At 58.2% G+C, this 15,579-nt stretch overlaps 2 protein-coding genes across 3 annotated transcripts; one reads left to right on the plus strand and one right to left on the minus strand.

The window, feature by feature from the left end:
• Nucleotides 1-1,111: 1,111 nt before the first annotated feature.
• Sdf4 (stromal cell derived factor 4) lies at nucleotides 1,112-10,636 on the minus strand. Of its 2 annotated transcripts, none has more exons than XM_070037111.1 (7): nucleotides 10,528-10,636; nucleotides 7,529-7,859; nucleotides 6,458-6,594; nucleotides 5,621-5,734; nucleotides 3,313-3,471; nucleotides 2,873-3,048; nucleotides 1,112-1,539 (listed from the first exon to the last, which is right to left on the minus strand). In XM_070037111.1, the coding sequence occupies exons 2-7, from the start codon at nucleotides 7,831-7,833 to the stop codon at nucleotides 1,363-1,365; spliced, it is 1,068 nt and encodes a 355-aa protein (XP_069893212.1). In that variant the 5' UTR covers nucleotides 7,834-7,859; nucleotides 10,528-10,636; the 3' UTR covers nucleotides 1,112-1,362. The 2 variants fall into 2 exon arrangements, with proteins under 2 accessions (XP_069893212.1, XP_069893211.1); XM_070037110.1 differs by having other exon boundaries at nucleotides 7,529-8,009.
• A 358-nt stretch (nucleotides 10,637-10,994) lies between these two features.
• B3galt6 (beta-1,3-galactosyltransferase 6) lies at nucleotides 10,995-12,383 on the plus strand. The gene has a single exon (XM_070037117.1). It carries the CDS (start codon nucleotides 10,995-10,997, stop codon nucleotides 11,973-11,975), a length of 981 nt encoding a protein of 326 aa, XP_069893218.1. The 3' UTR covers nucleotides 11,976-12,383.
• The last annotated feature ends 3,196 nt before the right edge of the window (nucleotides 12,384-15,579 follow it).

The raw sequence follows: 15,579 nt of genomic DNA on the forward strand, positions 1-15,579 counted from the left end.
CACAAGCCACAGGGAAGCCCCACACAGCCCCACACGTGGCTGCTCCTCGTACTCTAGCCAGAGGGGACCAGGTCCCACGGCACCTCCGGGACTGCACTGTCCCAAGGCAGGGTCCCGAGTCCGTGCAACGTGACCCCTCTGTCCCAGGACCGAGAGCTGAGGGGCAGCCAGTGGCACTGGCCTGAGGCGGACCGTCTCAGAGGGCAGACGCTACAGAGGCCAGGGTCTGTCAGAGGCCTGGAAAGCAAGGCACCACACTGGCTGCCAGAGGCCTGGAAAGCAAGGCACCACACTGGCTGCCAGCAGGGATCCCCACGGGCACAGAAGCGGGTCCCTCGGGAAAAGCCCAGTCACAAGGGCCATCCTCAGACCCCGGGTTCTATCCCATTTCAGCACTGAGACAGCGCTCATGACTGGTTCCTGAAACACATGTGCACGCATGGGCAGGCAGGCGCGTGCGCGCACACGCACACACACGCGCACACACATGTGGCCTCCCTCAGCCCAGTATCCACTGTTCATACCAACAGTAAGACCCAACTCAGGTGGAGCCCACCCCACACAGCGCTCCTCACACGTGCTCTTCCACCTGTCTCAGACTGGAGAAGGCTGAGGTCCTGGCCTCGCTTCTACCCCTGGCAGAATCGAATCAACGCTTAGCACAATCTACAACCCCGTTAACCAGATCACCCACCTCAAAAGCTTCTAGTGGAAACCACCCAGCCACAAAGTCCCCAACTGTTTTTGTTTCCACCTAAAGAATGAATCTACAAGATACAGCAACTCCTGTTTAATCACTCTTGTGCCAACAAATCTGTTTTCTCAGACTGCAGCCTGAGATCCTGCGGTTCTACGGTCTGGGGGAGGACCCTACTCCGTGGCCCCCGGGTCCTCAACAGGAAGGAGATAGCTTATTTCTAGCAAAGCAGGTTCTAATTCTGTCTGAACCTGTTTTCAAGGAAATGGCAAGAGGGTGTACTATTTTCTACAAGCCCGGGGTCGGGCCCTGACGTGACCCATGCCCTCGGCGGCTGAGGGCTCGGCAGCTCTGACAGTCCAGAGGCGGGGGTCAAGGGCTGCCGGCCTTCTGACGCTGCAGAGGAGACATACGACCTGCTAAGCACATCTTTAATAACCCTGGGCACGGCGTGGCCCCAAGATGACACAGAGCACGTGTCCTCAGGGAAGCAGGAAGAAGGGGGTTCGGGGCCTCAGGGTGGGGAACACAGCACCCCATGCAGCACAGGTAGCTGCTCCAGAGCCCCCTGGGGCCCTGGCTAACTGCCAGGCCTCACAGGCCACAGCCGCTCAGAATGCGCGGAGAGCGGAGGTTGGGGAGGAGCGGGGCTCGGCCCGCGGCACTCAGAATTCCTCGTGCACGTTGCGGGCATAGTCCATCAGCTTGCTGCCTGTGAAGAACTCGCTGTACTTGAGGATCTCCTCGGGCTCCAGGTGGTGGTTCTGGTTCTCGTCGGCAATGGCAATCATCTGCTTTGCCTCATTGAGAGCGTTGTGCTCATTCAGGGGGTCCATGTAGCTCTGCAGCAGAAGCCAGCACGGGTCAGAGTCCCACCCAGCACCCATGGGACAAAGCTCAGTGTGGCCCAGCTCAACTTGTCCCCACACCTGCGATGTGGCCATGAGAACTCAGCCATGGACGCAGGTCAGGGGGGTCAGCAGCACTTTTGTCCTCAGGGGTGAGGTTATACCACTATAACCATCCACCAAAGCAGTTCCTCATTTAAAGTGCCCGTGGGCTGCAGGATGATGATGTGGCACGTTCTGGAACATTCCAGAATAGCCAGGTGGAACATGGTGAGGAATCAGGACTGCTGGAACACCCCCTGGGTCTGCAGTGGGGCGTCTACTGCAGAGACGCACTGGACCACGGGGTAGGGACTAGCCTCCAGGGACCAGGGTCCCTGAACCACAGCCACACCCTGCTCAGCTATCAACAGGACGAACGCTGTGTGTAAGACCACACTGCTCATTCAGCAGTGAGAAAAACAAGTCTGAAAGGCTCACACAGGACAACTGACACACACGCTGGTCCACGGCGGTGGCAGGGATGGCCGGCATGCCTAACTCCAACCCCTGCACACAGGCCACGTCAGAACTGGGTCAGCATGTGCTTTTTCCTTCTGGTCCTATACAAAAGGAGCAGCAAGAATCTCCTAAAAAGCCAGATGCCCCCCTGCAATCCTAGCTACTCAGGGCACTCAAATCACGGTTCGAAGCTAGCATGGGGAGACAAATCCAAGTGATTCTTATCTCCAATTAACCACCAAAAATCTGAAAGTTGAGGTGTGGCTCAAGTGGTGGAATGGCCCGTAGACCATCAGCCTTGAGCAAGAAAGCTAAGGAAAAACATGAAAGAGCCTGGGAAGGTGGCTCAGTGGTAGAGCACTTGCCTTGCAAGCATGAGGCCCTGGGTTCCATTCCTCAGCACCACATACAGAAAAAAGCCAGAAGTGGCAGTCGCTCAAGTGATAGAGCGCTAGCCTTGAGCTGAAGAGCTGAGGGACAGCGCCCAGGCCCAGAGTTCAGGCCCCATGACCGGACTGAAAAAAAAAAAAAAAAGAATCCCCATGCAGGGAGTAGCCTGGGAGCTACTACCTAGAGCTAATCAGCAGAGGCCGGGTAGAGCCTTCCGGGTTCTGACGTAAGCACTGGAGACCCCACAGTGACCTGAGCCACTGACACACAGTGATCGCTTCGGCCAGACGTCAGCAGACTCGGCAATTCTGGATCAGGCCTCCCTCGCAGACGGCCCCCCTTCTTTGGGGACCACTGCTGCTGGCTCAGTGCAAAGCCTCGGGGCTGTCCACAGGGCACGCCCAGCCTCCTCGGGCCACCCACAGGGCACACTCACCTCCAGCTCCTCCATGGTCACAATACTATCGTGGTTGGAATCAATCAGTTCTTCAAATTCTTTTTTCCTGTCTTTCACCCAGTTGTCGTCGATGTCCTGGCCCTGTTGGTTCTCAACGGTGCCCACAGGCAAGGAGATGAACTCGGGCAGGGAGAGTTGCTTATCTCCATCCTGGTCTGTGGATGAGGGGTGGGGGCCCGCTAGGGATCTTACATAAACACCCGTGTTAACAGGTGCTCACCTTGGGCTTTGGCCCAAATCTCAGGAAGCAAGACCTGCTTGGAAACCAAGTCAAGCCTGTTCTGCTCACTCTAGTGGTCAGGGAGGGGCTGCGCTCAGCGGCAGAGTTGTGAGGCCACTGCCCACTCAGGAGGTATACTAATCCCTGCCCATTGGTCACAACTGGGCTTAGAATCCCGGGGAGACGGACATGGCCTTACCCAGATCCCGGACGATCTCCTTGACCATGAACTTGAGCATGCCCCGGCTGTGCTCAGGGTGAAGGAATGACAGGAACTCCTCCTCGGTCAGCAGCAGGTCAGCAGGAGGATTGTCTGCCTGATACCAGCGGTCTTTGAGGTTCTCCAGAACTTCCTGTGCTGAGAGAGTCGCATCCATGAGCACCTGCTGTGCAGGACACAGGTGCAAACACCCAGAAGGTGAATGCGGGACGCAAGGCCACGGGGCCGGCCACACAGGACATGCGGGACGCAAGGCCACGGGGCCGGCCACACAGCGCTGGCCCTGGAGGGACAGCACACAGGCCCCGCCGTCTAGGCCGTCTAGCTCCCTGCTCCCCAGCACACGCTGTTTGTTCCTTGGCAGAAGTGGAAACTTGGCTGCCAAGCTGACTCACCAGGTCAGCGATCGGAACAAAGGCGTCACTTTTGTTCCTCTGGCCTTCACGTGCGCTTGCACAAGGACGGCGTACTGCAGAAAGCCCGGTTTCCAGAAATGACTGAGCAGCGAGCACAGCTTCCCACAAACCTGCCGTGGGCGGGGCCCGGCTCTGGACACGTGGGCCTAGACTCCAAAGCAGCAGCTACCTCCCACGGACCAGTCTCTATGGCCAGCAGGCAATACCTGGTGTTCTAGTATCTTCCAGAAGGTCGTTCAGCCCCAGGGCCCTAAGGGCCCAGCCACGGGCTCTGCCCTGCCCACAGCCAAGTCCAGGCTACAACAGGCCCATCAAGACCCCATCAGCCTCCAAGTGACCACAGAGGGTCTAGTGGCCTCACACCTCAGTGCTTTCTGGTTGCAGCCTACCCCATGGCAATCTCACTGCACACAGGATGTATTTACAGGAGAGCAAGAAGCACAGTGCAGTGGCAGAGCCTTCTAGGGAGCTACTTAGGGAGGCTGAGGCAGCTTGCGTGAGCAACTGTGCCTGAAAAAGGTAAAAGAAAGGTGGGCACACTCGAGCTCGGGGTCTGTCTATCCAGCGATGGAGGCCTGAAGTCTACCCTGAACCCTTACCAGGACAGGCAGAGCTGCTGGCACACGACTGTGCTCTATTTAGGGTCATTTTGGAAGACTGCACAGTATTCTTGCAGCTGCTGCCCAGCCCAGCTATGCTAAGACTTGAGTGGACATTCCCTCTTCTCCCTCCCCCCTACCCAGCCCAGCCCAGGAACAGGCCCTTGTTTGGGAAGAGGGTCTTGAAGGCTGACGCTCTTATAAATCTGGAGACAAGCCTTCCTGGATCTAGGTAGGCCCAACCCTAGTGACCATCGTCCCTGCAAAGATGAAGAGGGGTCAGCCACGACACTGGAGGAGTCAAAGCCATACAGCCAGAGAGCTGGGCAGCGCAGACTCTCTCCCAGGACCCGCACTGTGTGCCAGAAGTGTTTCTTAGAGGCCGCGCAGGAGCAGGCACTGCACAGACCTTCCAGCCCCCAGTCCCTGGCAGCTGCTCACATTCCCAGAGTGAACAAACAATAGAGGGCCCTACAGTGCACTCAAGTTGGAGAGATCAACGCACAGGCTACGCAAGGTCAGAGGTGGCTGAGCATGGACTGCTAACTCGGGGGCCCAAGGACTCTGGAACAGAATGAATTCAAAGCACACTCTATCAAGTCCTGAGAGTAGAGATGCAGACAACGGACCTGAGACTGGGCCCAGATTCCAAGGAGTCCCAAATGAGCACAAGTACCAGGGCAATCGGTCATGGTGCTTGAACTCTGGGCTTGGGTGCTGTCCCAGTGCTCTTCAGCTCAAGGCACTCTACCACTTGACCCACAGTGCCACTTCCAGTTTTCTGGTGGTTAAGTAGAGATATGAGTCTACGGACTTTCCTGCCCAGGCTGGCTTTGAACCGCGATCCTCAGATCTCAGCCTCCTGAGATCTCAGCCTCCTAAGTAGCTAGAATTACAAGGGTGAGGCACGAGCACCGTCCAGGTCACCAAGTTCTTAGGTTCCAGGAAATGCCCTGTCCTCAGTGGGTCGAGTGCCCAAGGAACAGCCAGCTGGCCACTTCTGTCTCCTCCAGACCTTCAGGGGGCGCTCTGATGGCAGTGGAGTCTCGGCCCCAGCTTCCCACTTTTCTGTTGACCACCATGCTGGGCCAGCTGTCCCAATCAATACCCATAAGCGTATGGCTGCATTGGATGTACCTGTACCCCGTGACAGCCAGACGAGCCCGTGCCCAGGGATGCAACCCGGGCATCCCAAGTAACCTACACAGCTGGCGTCTCCCCCATTCTTGGTCAGTCCACCCCTCCCAACCCAACAACCTGAACAGCACTCACTTTCCTCGTCCACTTTAAGCTCCTCGTGATTCTTGATGGCATCAGCAACTTCCTTCTCATTGTGGCCTTTGCTTGCCAAAAACTTCACTTTGTATTCATCCCAGGACACACGACCTGAAAGAGGAGACTGCCCATCAGGGTGTTTAACAAGGAACAATGTGAAAGCAGACAGCTTCGCCAGTCCCGAGCCTCAGCCCTGTCCCTGAGATTCTCTTGCTCAAGGCAAGCACTCTACCACTTGAGCCACAGCACCACTTCTGGCTTTTTCTGTGTGTGTACGTGGTGCTGAGGAATGGAACCCAGGGCTTCCTGCATGCTAGGCGAGCACTGTACCACTGAGCCACCTTCCCAGCCCCAGCATCACACTTCTGATGAGAGCAGATTCTCTTTGGGTCCTCAGATCCCGGCCTCCTGAGTAGCCGGGCCACAAGCGTGAGCCACCGGCGCCCGGCTTCCTGGTGTGTTTTTTGACATGGAACATTCCTATGCAAATCAGGCTAGCCTCATACACTTGATCCTCCTTCCTCAGCCTCTGAGTACTGGGATTACTGTCTTGTGGAGCTACTGTGATTTTCTCAGTTAAAATACTTGGGTCACGTTTGCTATTTGTTCTATGCCCTACAACTTCAACGAACATTAGCCATTAGCCATGTGAAAACAACTCTGGCTGAATTCAGTCAGTGGGCCTCAGCGCCCTCCCCCACAGCCTGGCCTCCAACTCTGGCCTCCACTTTCTACTTCCATGGCCTGAAGTCCACGGACCTTCGAGGTCCCACTTGTCCAAGTCAGCACACACCGCGGCCCCAGCCACGGCACCTCCTGTGTGGGCCCACTTACCATCACCATCAGGGTCGACAGCTCGGAAGTGCAGCTTGTTTTCCCTGACAGCCTCCTGGAAGTGCTCTGCCGTCTTCTCCATGATCCAGCGCTGCATCTCCTCAGCACTGATCCGCCGGTCAGTGTTCACATCTACTCTGAAGGCAGACACACGGATAAAGACCCTCCACAGACACAGACACATGGACACTGCCTGGCCCTGGGAACACCTCTGTCATCAACAGTGGTGAAGTGGAGAGCCGGGTACCAGGCGCCTGCTGGCCAGCAGAGAACACTGTGTCGGGGCAGGCGCTGCTACTTTGGTGGCAGTGTGTACACCGGTTATCAGGACCAGGTCCACCCTCCAGTCATGGCTTCCAACGGATTGTACTCTGTTTTATTTTAGTGCTAGGGATTCAACCCAGGGCCTGGCACATGCTAAGCAAGAGATCAGCCACGAAAGCCACATCCCTGGCCCCAGATCATGGTCTTGATGTTTTATATGCTTTGGACAACCACACAAGCATATTCTCATCCATGGAGAATTACAGAATTCAGGGCAAAGACCCTGTGTGGACCTCATGTTGTGTCCAATGAAGAAAGAGGAAGAGACCCAAGGCTTTGGGGACAGAGCCACAGGGGCAGATTACACACAAAACAGAGGGGATATCATGAGCTTGCTTCACCTGACTGTCAGTCAGACACTCTCCAGGGCCATCCTGGGGTAGGCCTCTAAATGGTACTAGAGCCTGCAGAGCCAGTCTGTGTCCAGCCCCGTCTGCTGAACCAGCCTACAGACAGGGTAAGCACACACACTGCTCCCAGAGAGTGCAGGCGCCTGGGAGTCTGACCCGTCTTCCTGGCTGTGAGGACCCGGGCACAGCGTGGCAGCCCGGCTCTGGCTCTCCAAACCCTACCCACCCAGGGTCCTGCAGGAAGACTTGGGGTTCCCACTAGATCCTCAGCTCACACACTGCACCCCTGAACAGACACTTGCAGCAACCTCCCCAGCACGTCACTTCCCACACTGGGCAACCAGGCAAGTGGGCAAGCAAATGAAGGTGCCCTTCAGCCAACGCACGGGCCACCTACTTGGAGAAGATGACCATTAGCTTCCTCCGGCTCCTGCGTGGCTCTGCATCTTCATCAAACCCATCCATGTCCTTCCCCAAGAAGACCTCCTGGTGGAAGTCTTTGTTGAGGTGTCCATCCATCTCTAGCTTCACCCCATTCAGGTGGTCCGGAGGCAGGATTTCATTCTCTTCTTTGTTGGCTACTCTCTCCCGAGTGGACGAGTGATTGGCAGGCCGGGCAGACACATCCGTCAGAAGGATGAAGCCCAGGAGCCAAAGGCACGGGGCAGCTAGGCCACAGAGGTGGCCCTGCCTGGATGTCATCGCTCCGGCTAGACCGCAGTGGGCGCCTGCAAGGGGTGAGCCAAAGCTGAAGGCAGGCAAGTGGCAGGGAAGCAAGGGAGCTCCCGGCTCAACCTAAGAGCCCCAGCTACCACAGAGAGAAGGCTGAAGCCTGAAGGCAAACGGCGGGCTTCAGACCCCGGTGAGCAGCTAATGGTCTACAAAAGAGAGAAAGAGACCTATCATTTAGTGGAACCCGGCAAATACTTCACCAAACGTTCATTTTATAGCATGAGACACAAGTCCTTAGCTTATAGAATCAAGACCACACATGGAGTTGGGTATGGTGGCACACGGCTGTGATCCCAGCAACCACAGGTAGAAGCAGGACCGAGAGTCCTAGGCCAGCCTGGGCTACACAGTAAGACCCTGTCTCAAAACAAACACCACGTGCAGTGTTCATTACACACACTGCTCAAGGGTGCCACCACATCCACGGCCCCCTCCTCCCTACAGCACAGTACACAAGTCTGACTGTCCTCCCAACAGATTCCAACTTGAGCACGGTGACCTTAGCTAAGTCACCTTACATTCCTGGACTCAGCTTCTCACCAAGAATGAGAGGACTCCTCACCTCCCACTGAAGGCTGTGCCAGGACTGGGAGGCCTCAATGCAGGGATGTCAGCTGACGGGGGGGGGGGGGGGGGGGGGAGGGGGTTCAGCACCACACTCGCACCACCACCCCATTCCACACGGATGCACGTGTGGGCACGTACAGATGTGTACACACACACACACACACACACACACACACACACACCTGCGTTCTTTCCTAGAGTCTGTCCTCCTGGTAAACACCCACCAGGCCCCCAAGTGAGTATTACAGTTGTTTGTCTCCTATTCTGCCCAGGCAAGGACTTCCTCTTACTCCACTTCTGCACCCTAAGCACTGCTAGTATATGTTCAACAAATGCTGTCTCTGAGAACATTAAACAATGAAAGTGCTGCTCCCGAGTAAAAGGTCACACCTGCAGGGCTGTTCCAAGGTGGCCAGAAGCTGAACCAGCCCGGAGTCACCCAAGAGAGGGATTCTGAAGCATATATGCTCACGTTGTGCTCAGCACTGGCCAGGGAGCTTCCTTTCTGCTGAGGTATGATCCTATGTCTGCTTTGGCTCTCCAAGCCAGGCAAGCATTTGGTAAGAACCAAGGCCACTTCCTCCTAGGGTCAATTCCACTCTCTGCTTTCATAGAAATACATGCTATGAACAAATACACTGTACTTTGCTCCTTGAAAGAACAGTCAGTTTTCAACTCTATTTATCTAGAGTAATACAGGGAAGTTACTCACACAATGCTTAACGTGAAAAACAACCCAAAATAGCTACAAATATCAGGCGCCCATCAAACGAAACTTCCTCTCCTCAGTTCACATAGTTTTGTGGGGTTTTTTGTACTGATGATAGAAGCTAGCTAGGGCCTCACATATGCTAGGCAAGCACTTTGCCACTGAACCCCCCACCTCTTCAGCCAAGAGTAGGTGTCTTTTGTGAGAGCAACAAGAACAGCATGGCTGGACAAGCTGTACACGGCTCTTCTCCTAACCTCTGCATGTGCCATCACATCAGGAGTTCAAGGAAGGGGGACTTCATGGGCCGCAGCCCCTAGAGGTATCAGTTCCAGACTAGTCAATCAAACTTCACAAAAAGAGGGTGGATACATCCTCACTGAAGGTGATGAGGAACCCTTTACCTGCTGTTAGACTCCAAAATGATTAATATCTGTCTTCCCTGAGAGGAATCACAAATAACTTTCATCACAATAGGCCACCTTAATTTTCCTATTTTTCTTATTGACTGCTGCTAATCTAGGCTTGGGCTTAATTTGTAACTTAGAACTTTACTGTAGACAGGTCCAGGAAAAAGCAATCTACACAGATCTCAGATGGCCCCTCAGATCAGGGAGGGAACTTCTTTATTTACCACCTTTGGGTGTCAATTCTGGTGACACCAGACTATTCCTTCGGTCAAAAAGACAATCTAGAAGCTCTGCTGAGAGCCTGGGGATGAATGGTAGAGCGTTTGCCGAACACTTGTGAGGCCTTGGATTCGATCCCCAGACCCTCCAAAAAGAGAGACAGACAGACGGACAGAGACAGAGAGAGGGAGGGAAGAGAAGAAAGCAAAACTCTTGGTTTAGGCTCAGAACTAGGAGTATGTTGGGGGAGAGATGGAGAGGGGGAGAGACAGACAGACAGAGACAGAGACAGAGAGAGACAGACGGACAGAGACAGAGACAGACAGACAGACAGAGACAGAGAGAGACAGACAGAGACAGACAGAGACAGACGGAGACGGAGGCGGCGGGGCGGGGGCTCCCGACGCGGCTCGGAGCGCGTGGCGACAGAGCTACCGGCTGGGTCGGGCGGGCCCCGCGGACTCGGCCGCGGCCCCGGCGCGCAGGCCACGGGGACACCGCGGCGGAGCGGCCGGCCGGGCCCGAGGTCCGAGGCCAACGGGTGCCGGGCCGGCTGCTCGCCGTCGCCGGGCTCCGGGAGCGGGCCCGCGCGCGGGGCGGGCCGGACGCCTCCGGGGTCAGGCCGGGCTGGGGTCACGCCGGGCGGGACCCACGGACCGTGCCCGGCCCATGGCGGTCTCTGCCTCCGGGCCCGGCCTCGCAGGGCGGCCGCGGGCGCCTGGGGCCGGGCGTGCGGTGGCCGGCAAGGCCGTCACTCACCGGCCTCCGGCCGCGCGGCGGTGCGGGGAGGAGAGCGCCCCGGAGCGTCCGAGACGCCGCCAGCGACCCTGGCTTCAGACGGCCGCCATCTTTCTTACGGGAAGTGGCAGGCAGGACGGCCGGGGGCGGCGCGAGCGGGCGCGGCCTTCCGCGCGGACGCCGGAGCCGCCATGGTTCCTGCGGGCGGAAGTGATGACGCGGCCTCTCCGAGACGACCAATGAGAAGGCTGCGCGGAATCACGTGACTGCCGCTCCCGGCAGGGTCCACGCCGCCGCCGCCAACTCGCGGACTCCGAGCCACGCGGGACTTTTCCACTGCCGCGAGGTGCGCCGCCCGCCGGCCGGGGCCGGCGCCTCGGGCGGGGGACCTGGAAGGAGGCCCGGGAGGGGCCGGGGGAGCGGGGCCGCCGCGCGCACGCGCCCTCCGGCCGCCGCGCCTGCGCGCTTGGCGCCCTGCGGCCCGCGCCATGAAGCTGCTGCGGCGCGCGTGGCGGCGCCGCGCGGCGCTGGGCTTGGGCGGCCTGGCGCTGTGCGGCGCGGCGCTGCTGTACCTGGCGCGCTGCGCGTCGGAGGGCGGCGCGGACGCCGGGCCCGCCGCGGACGCCGGGCCCCGGGCCTCGGCCTTCCTGGCCGTGCTGGTGGCCAGCGCGCCCCGCGCCGCCGAGCGCCGGCGCGCCGTGCGCGGCACGTGGCTGGGCGCGGGCCGGCGCGGCGCGCCCGGGGACGTGTGGGCGCGCTTCGTGGTGGGCGCCGCGGGCCTGGGCGCCGAGGAGCGGCGCGCGCTGCAGCTGGAGCAGGCGCGGCACGGGGACCTGCTGCTGCTGCCCGCGCTGCGCGACGCCTACGAGAACCTCACGGCCAAGGTGCTGGCCATGCTGTGCTGGCTGGACGAGCACGTGGCCTTCGAGTTCGTGCTCAAGGCGGACGACGACTCGTTCGTGCGGCTGGACGCCGTGCTGGCCGACCTGCGCGCGCGCGAGCCCGCGCGCCGCCGCCGCCTCTACTGGGGCTTCTTCTCGGGGCGCGGGCGCGTGAAGCCCGGCGGGCGCTGGCGCGAGGCGGCCTGGCAGCTCTGCGACTTCTACCTGCCCTACGCGCTGGGCGGCGGCTACGTGCTGTCGGCCGACCTGGTGCGCTACCTGCGCGGCGCCCGCGAGTTCCTGAGCGCCTGGCACAGCGAGGACGTGTCGCTGGGCGCCTGGCTGGCGCCGGTGGACGTGCGGCGCGAGCACGACCCGCGCTTCGACACCGAGTACAAGTCGCGCGGCTGCAGCAACCAGTACCTGGTGACGCACAAGCAGAGCCCCGAGGACATGCGCGAGAAGCAGCGCACGCTGCAGAGCGAGGGCCGCCTCTGCCGACGCGAGGTGCAGCTGCGCCTCTCCTACGTCTACGACTGGTCGGCGCCGCCGTCGCAGTGCTGCCAGCGCCGGGAGGGCGTGCCCTGAGCCGGCGGGCCCGCCCGGGGCGCCGCGGGGCCGGGCGTGCGCCCGCCCAGCGCCTGCGCCCAGGGCCTGCGCCCCTGTGACCCGCCCAGCGCCTGCGCCCGGCCTGCGCCCAGCGCCCGCCCAGCCTGCGCCCCTGTGACCCGCCCGCCGCCAGCCACGCGCACTGAGGGGCCGGGGACCTCGCTCTGCGTCTCTGGGCTGGTGTCTTTCGTCTTGTGTAAGTCTGAGGCCGGAGCTGGCTTGACACCAGCTCTGGGACGGGTCTGTGGTCCATACCGTTCAGTTTGCCTGTGAGCTATCTATAAATACTGTACATGTGTGTAGATAAGAGCTTCAAGTTGGTTGTATGCAGGCCTCAAGGCTTTTTTTATTATTATTATTTAAGAAAAGACAAATCAGAACTTGAAATCTGTGGGTTAATCTGTTAACAGCCCGAGTGGCCGCCCCGGTGTGTTTAAATGTTGAGGAATTTTTAAACTGTCCATTCCTCTTTTAAGTTTATACATAAGTCAGTCCCTTTGTCTCTTTGTGAACAGACTTTCCTTTTAAGGCCTCTCTACACAGTCCTTCAGATTCTCCCTTCCTCAAACAGCCCAAGTTCCAGGAATCTCAACTCTTGTGTGTTGACAAGCCTTCCCAGATTCTGTCTTAAGAAACCATGATTTTCCAGCTAATACTCCACCACATAAACCTTAACAGCGCTGTTAGCACACACACACTCACACACCATTTAATGTGCTGCTTGCACAAAATAGCTTTAGCACAGAATCTCCTCTGCCTTTTGTATTTGTTTTTTGGCTTTTTTGTAACAGTCTCAGCATAGATCCTTGGCTGGCCCTGAGCTCTTAGGCCTCTGCCTCAGCCTCAAACTCCTGGGCTTGCAGATGTGTGCCACCACACCTGGCCCTGGTCAGCCTTTCTGTTTTAGGTAGCCTGGATATGTTCCTGCACGGACCCTGCTGTCCAACTTTGGCCATGGACGGGGGAAAGGACATTACCTGACTACCTGTCACCACCTTGCTTTTGCCTTCTCAGGCTGGGAGCTCAGAGGCAAACATCCGGAAGGAGGTCTTGTGGTCAGACGTGACCTGGACTGCAGTTCTAACTTCAGAGGGTGGCATGGGACCAGCCCCCAGGCCCATGCAGGTCAGATTAGGAGGCATGTGTGCTTTCTGGTGCCCCCTAAAGCCGGTAGGAGCTGCCCTATGTGCCCACTGCCCCTGGGAAGATGTAGGCGAGCGGAGGGTATAGTGATGGCTCCCTGTGGTTGTTGATGCAACGGGACCCAGACTTGTGTCCACCATTTTTCACCTGAGGTATCGTGGCTGAGCCTAGGAGTCGCTTGAAGGATTGGCACGTCTGTTCTTCAGTACAGATACCAAAAAGCCTAGGCCATTCAGGACCCCATGGCCAGAGGAAGAGCTGGGACTTGAGCTAGAGGCTGCACTCCCAGAACTCCATGGTGCCCCACAGCTGGCCCTCCAGAAAGCATGCTGGCTGTCTAAAGTGTCACGATTTGCTACCTGTTCAGAGAAAACATTTGGTGTAAGACTTGCAGCTCTGGGAGACCTGCTCGGGAGCGTTGAGTGCCTTTCCCCGGGCTTTGAGAACAGGGTCTGATGGGCACTGCAAGTGCCAGCCATCACCGTGCACTTGGAACGAAGCTTCTTTCGATGAGGCCAGGATTTGGAGGACGCGTCTCAGCTGGAGCCTTGTTCTCTGTGCCCTGAAACCCACGGACAGGCTAGAGAGGACTTCTGCCACCTCTCCGCGGGCTGTCCTCGGCATCTCCTGCCACCCCGCTCTGCTGCCTTTGCTCACCAGGCACCACTTCAGGCAGCCGGGCTGGCTGAGCCTGGGAAGCAGCAGGGCCTCTTTTTTCCTTTCCTTTTTGGTCTGAGACTGAGACTTAAAGTCGGTACCTGGTGCTTTCATTCATGGGCCAGTGCTCTACCAGCTGAGCCGCGCCTCCCTCCCCAGGACCTCTGGAGACAGTGACTTGCAACGCTGAGCTCACAGGCGCTGGCATAGCACAGCATGCTTTCCAGGCTAGACTGGCTTTGAGGTCTTGTCTGTGGTGGGCAGCCCCGGCCTGGGGACATGGCAGGTTTAGGGGTGAGGGCAGTGCCGTGTCAGGATGCCTTTTGGAGCAGGTGAGGTGCTCCAAAGAGGAGAGCAAAGGGCTCTGGTCTACCTCAGGATCCTTCATAGTCCAGAAGGATGCCCTCTTCACCCTCCTCCTGGGGAAGCCTGGTCCCTTGTTTCCAAGACTGATGTGGAGGCTCAAAGTCAGCTTTCCTGCTATCCAAAACACCTGCATTTTGGCTTCTCCTACAAACAGACTTGTTAGTGTTATTCTCACCTTTGGTCCTCAGGCTCCACCCAGATGGGGGGGCCTCCCTTCCCTGGAGTTCCCTCCCCACAGCCAGCCCCTTCCTCCGCCCAGACCCACCCGAACTCCCATCTACCTCACTTCCTATCCCCCAGACCCCCCGCTACCTGGATGGGGACAGAGGCCCTGTGCTCCCTCTTGGGGGAGATATGGCTCCTCTAATAAACCTTATAATAATCGTTCTGTGCCTGCTGCCTCTGCGTGCTCCCTGGGATGGAGTGTGGGCTCCTTCACAGCCACCCTTCAGACCTTAAAGTAGCCCAAGGAGCTGAAATTGTCAGCAGAGCCTGGCAGGAGAGGACAGCCACTGGGCCTGTCACCACCCACTTGCCCTGTGCCCTGCTTCCTGTGATCCTGGTTCTCCATTTCCTGTTAGGGACTAGACTGAGGCCTGAGGGCCAGATTGGAAGTGAGGCCTGGCGCCTGTGAAGAGGCTCTTGTTTGGAAATGGGTCAGGCGGCCTCCCCTGGAGAGCCCTGGCTCAGTAAGACGGGGTTCTCAGGGGAAGAGGATGCAGGTGGAGAGGACACAGGTAGGGCTCCTTCACGGGCTGAGGGACACTTGAGCGAGCCCCGCTCGGCAGTGAACCCGTGGCTCACGGTCCCTTCCAACAGGTGACAGGGCCGGGCCTGCTCCTGGGTCTTTGCAGATGCCGTTTCAGGAGCATGTGCTGTCCTCTCAGCCTGCAGCAGTGGCCTGTCGGAGCTGCTCAGCCTCAATCCTTTCTGGCCTGATGCACACCCCACTGCTTTGTTCATCCAGAACCTGCCCCTCTCTTCCTGGCTGCCTGTCCCAGGTACGGTCTGATGGCTGCGCTACCTGCACCCAGCCACACTACAACCAGTCACAGTACCTACAACTGCCACACTACCTACAACCACCACACTACAACCATCACATTACCTACAACCATCACATTACCTACAACCGCCACACTACCTACAACCGCCACACTACCTACAACCGCCACACCACTACCTACAACCATCATACTACCTACAGCCATCACACTACCTGCACCCGGCCGCAGTACCTACAATCACCACACTACCTACAACCGCCCGCACTACCTGCACCTGGCCGCACTACCTACAACCTGCCACAGTACCTACAACTACCACACTACCTACAACCACCACACTACCTACAACCACCACACTACAACCATCACACTACCTACAACCACCACACTACCTACAACTGCCACACTAC

The sequence above is a fragment of the Dipodomys merriami genome, unplaced genomic scaffold, assembly GCF_024711535.1.
Source record: "Dipodomys merriami isolate MVZ:Mamm:240054 unplaced genomic scaffold, mDipMer1.0.p SCAF_28, whole genome shotgun sequence".
NCBI classification, from domain to species: domain Eukaryota; kingdom Metazoa; phylum Chordata; class Mammalia; order Rodentia; family Heteromyidae; genus Dipodomys; species Dipodomys merriami.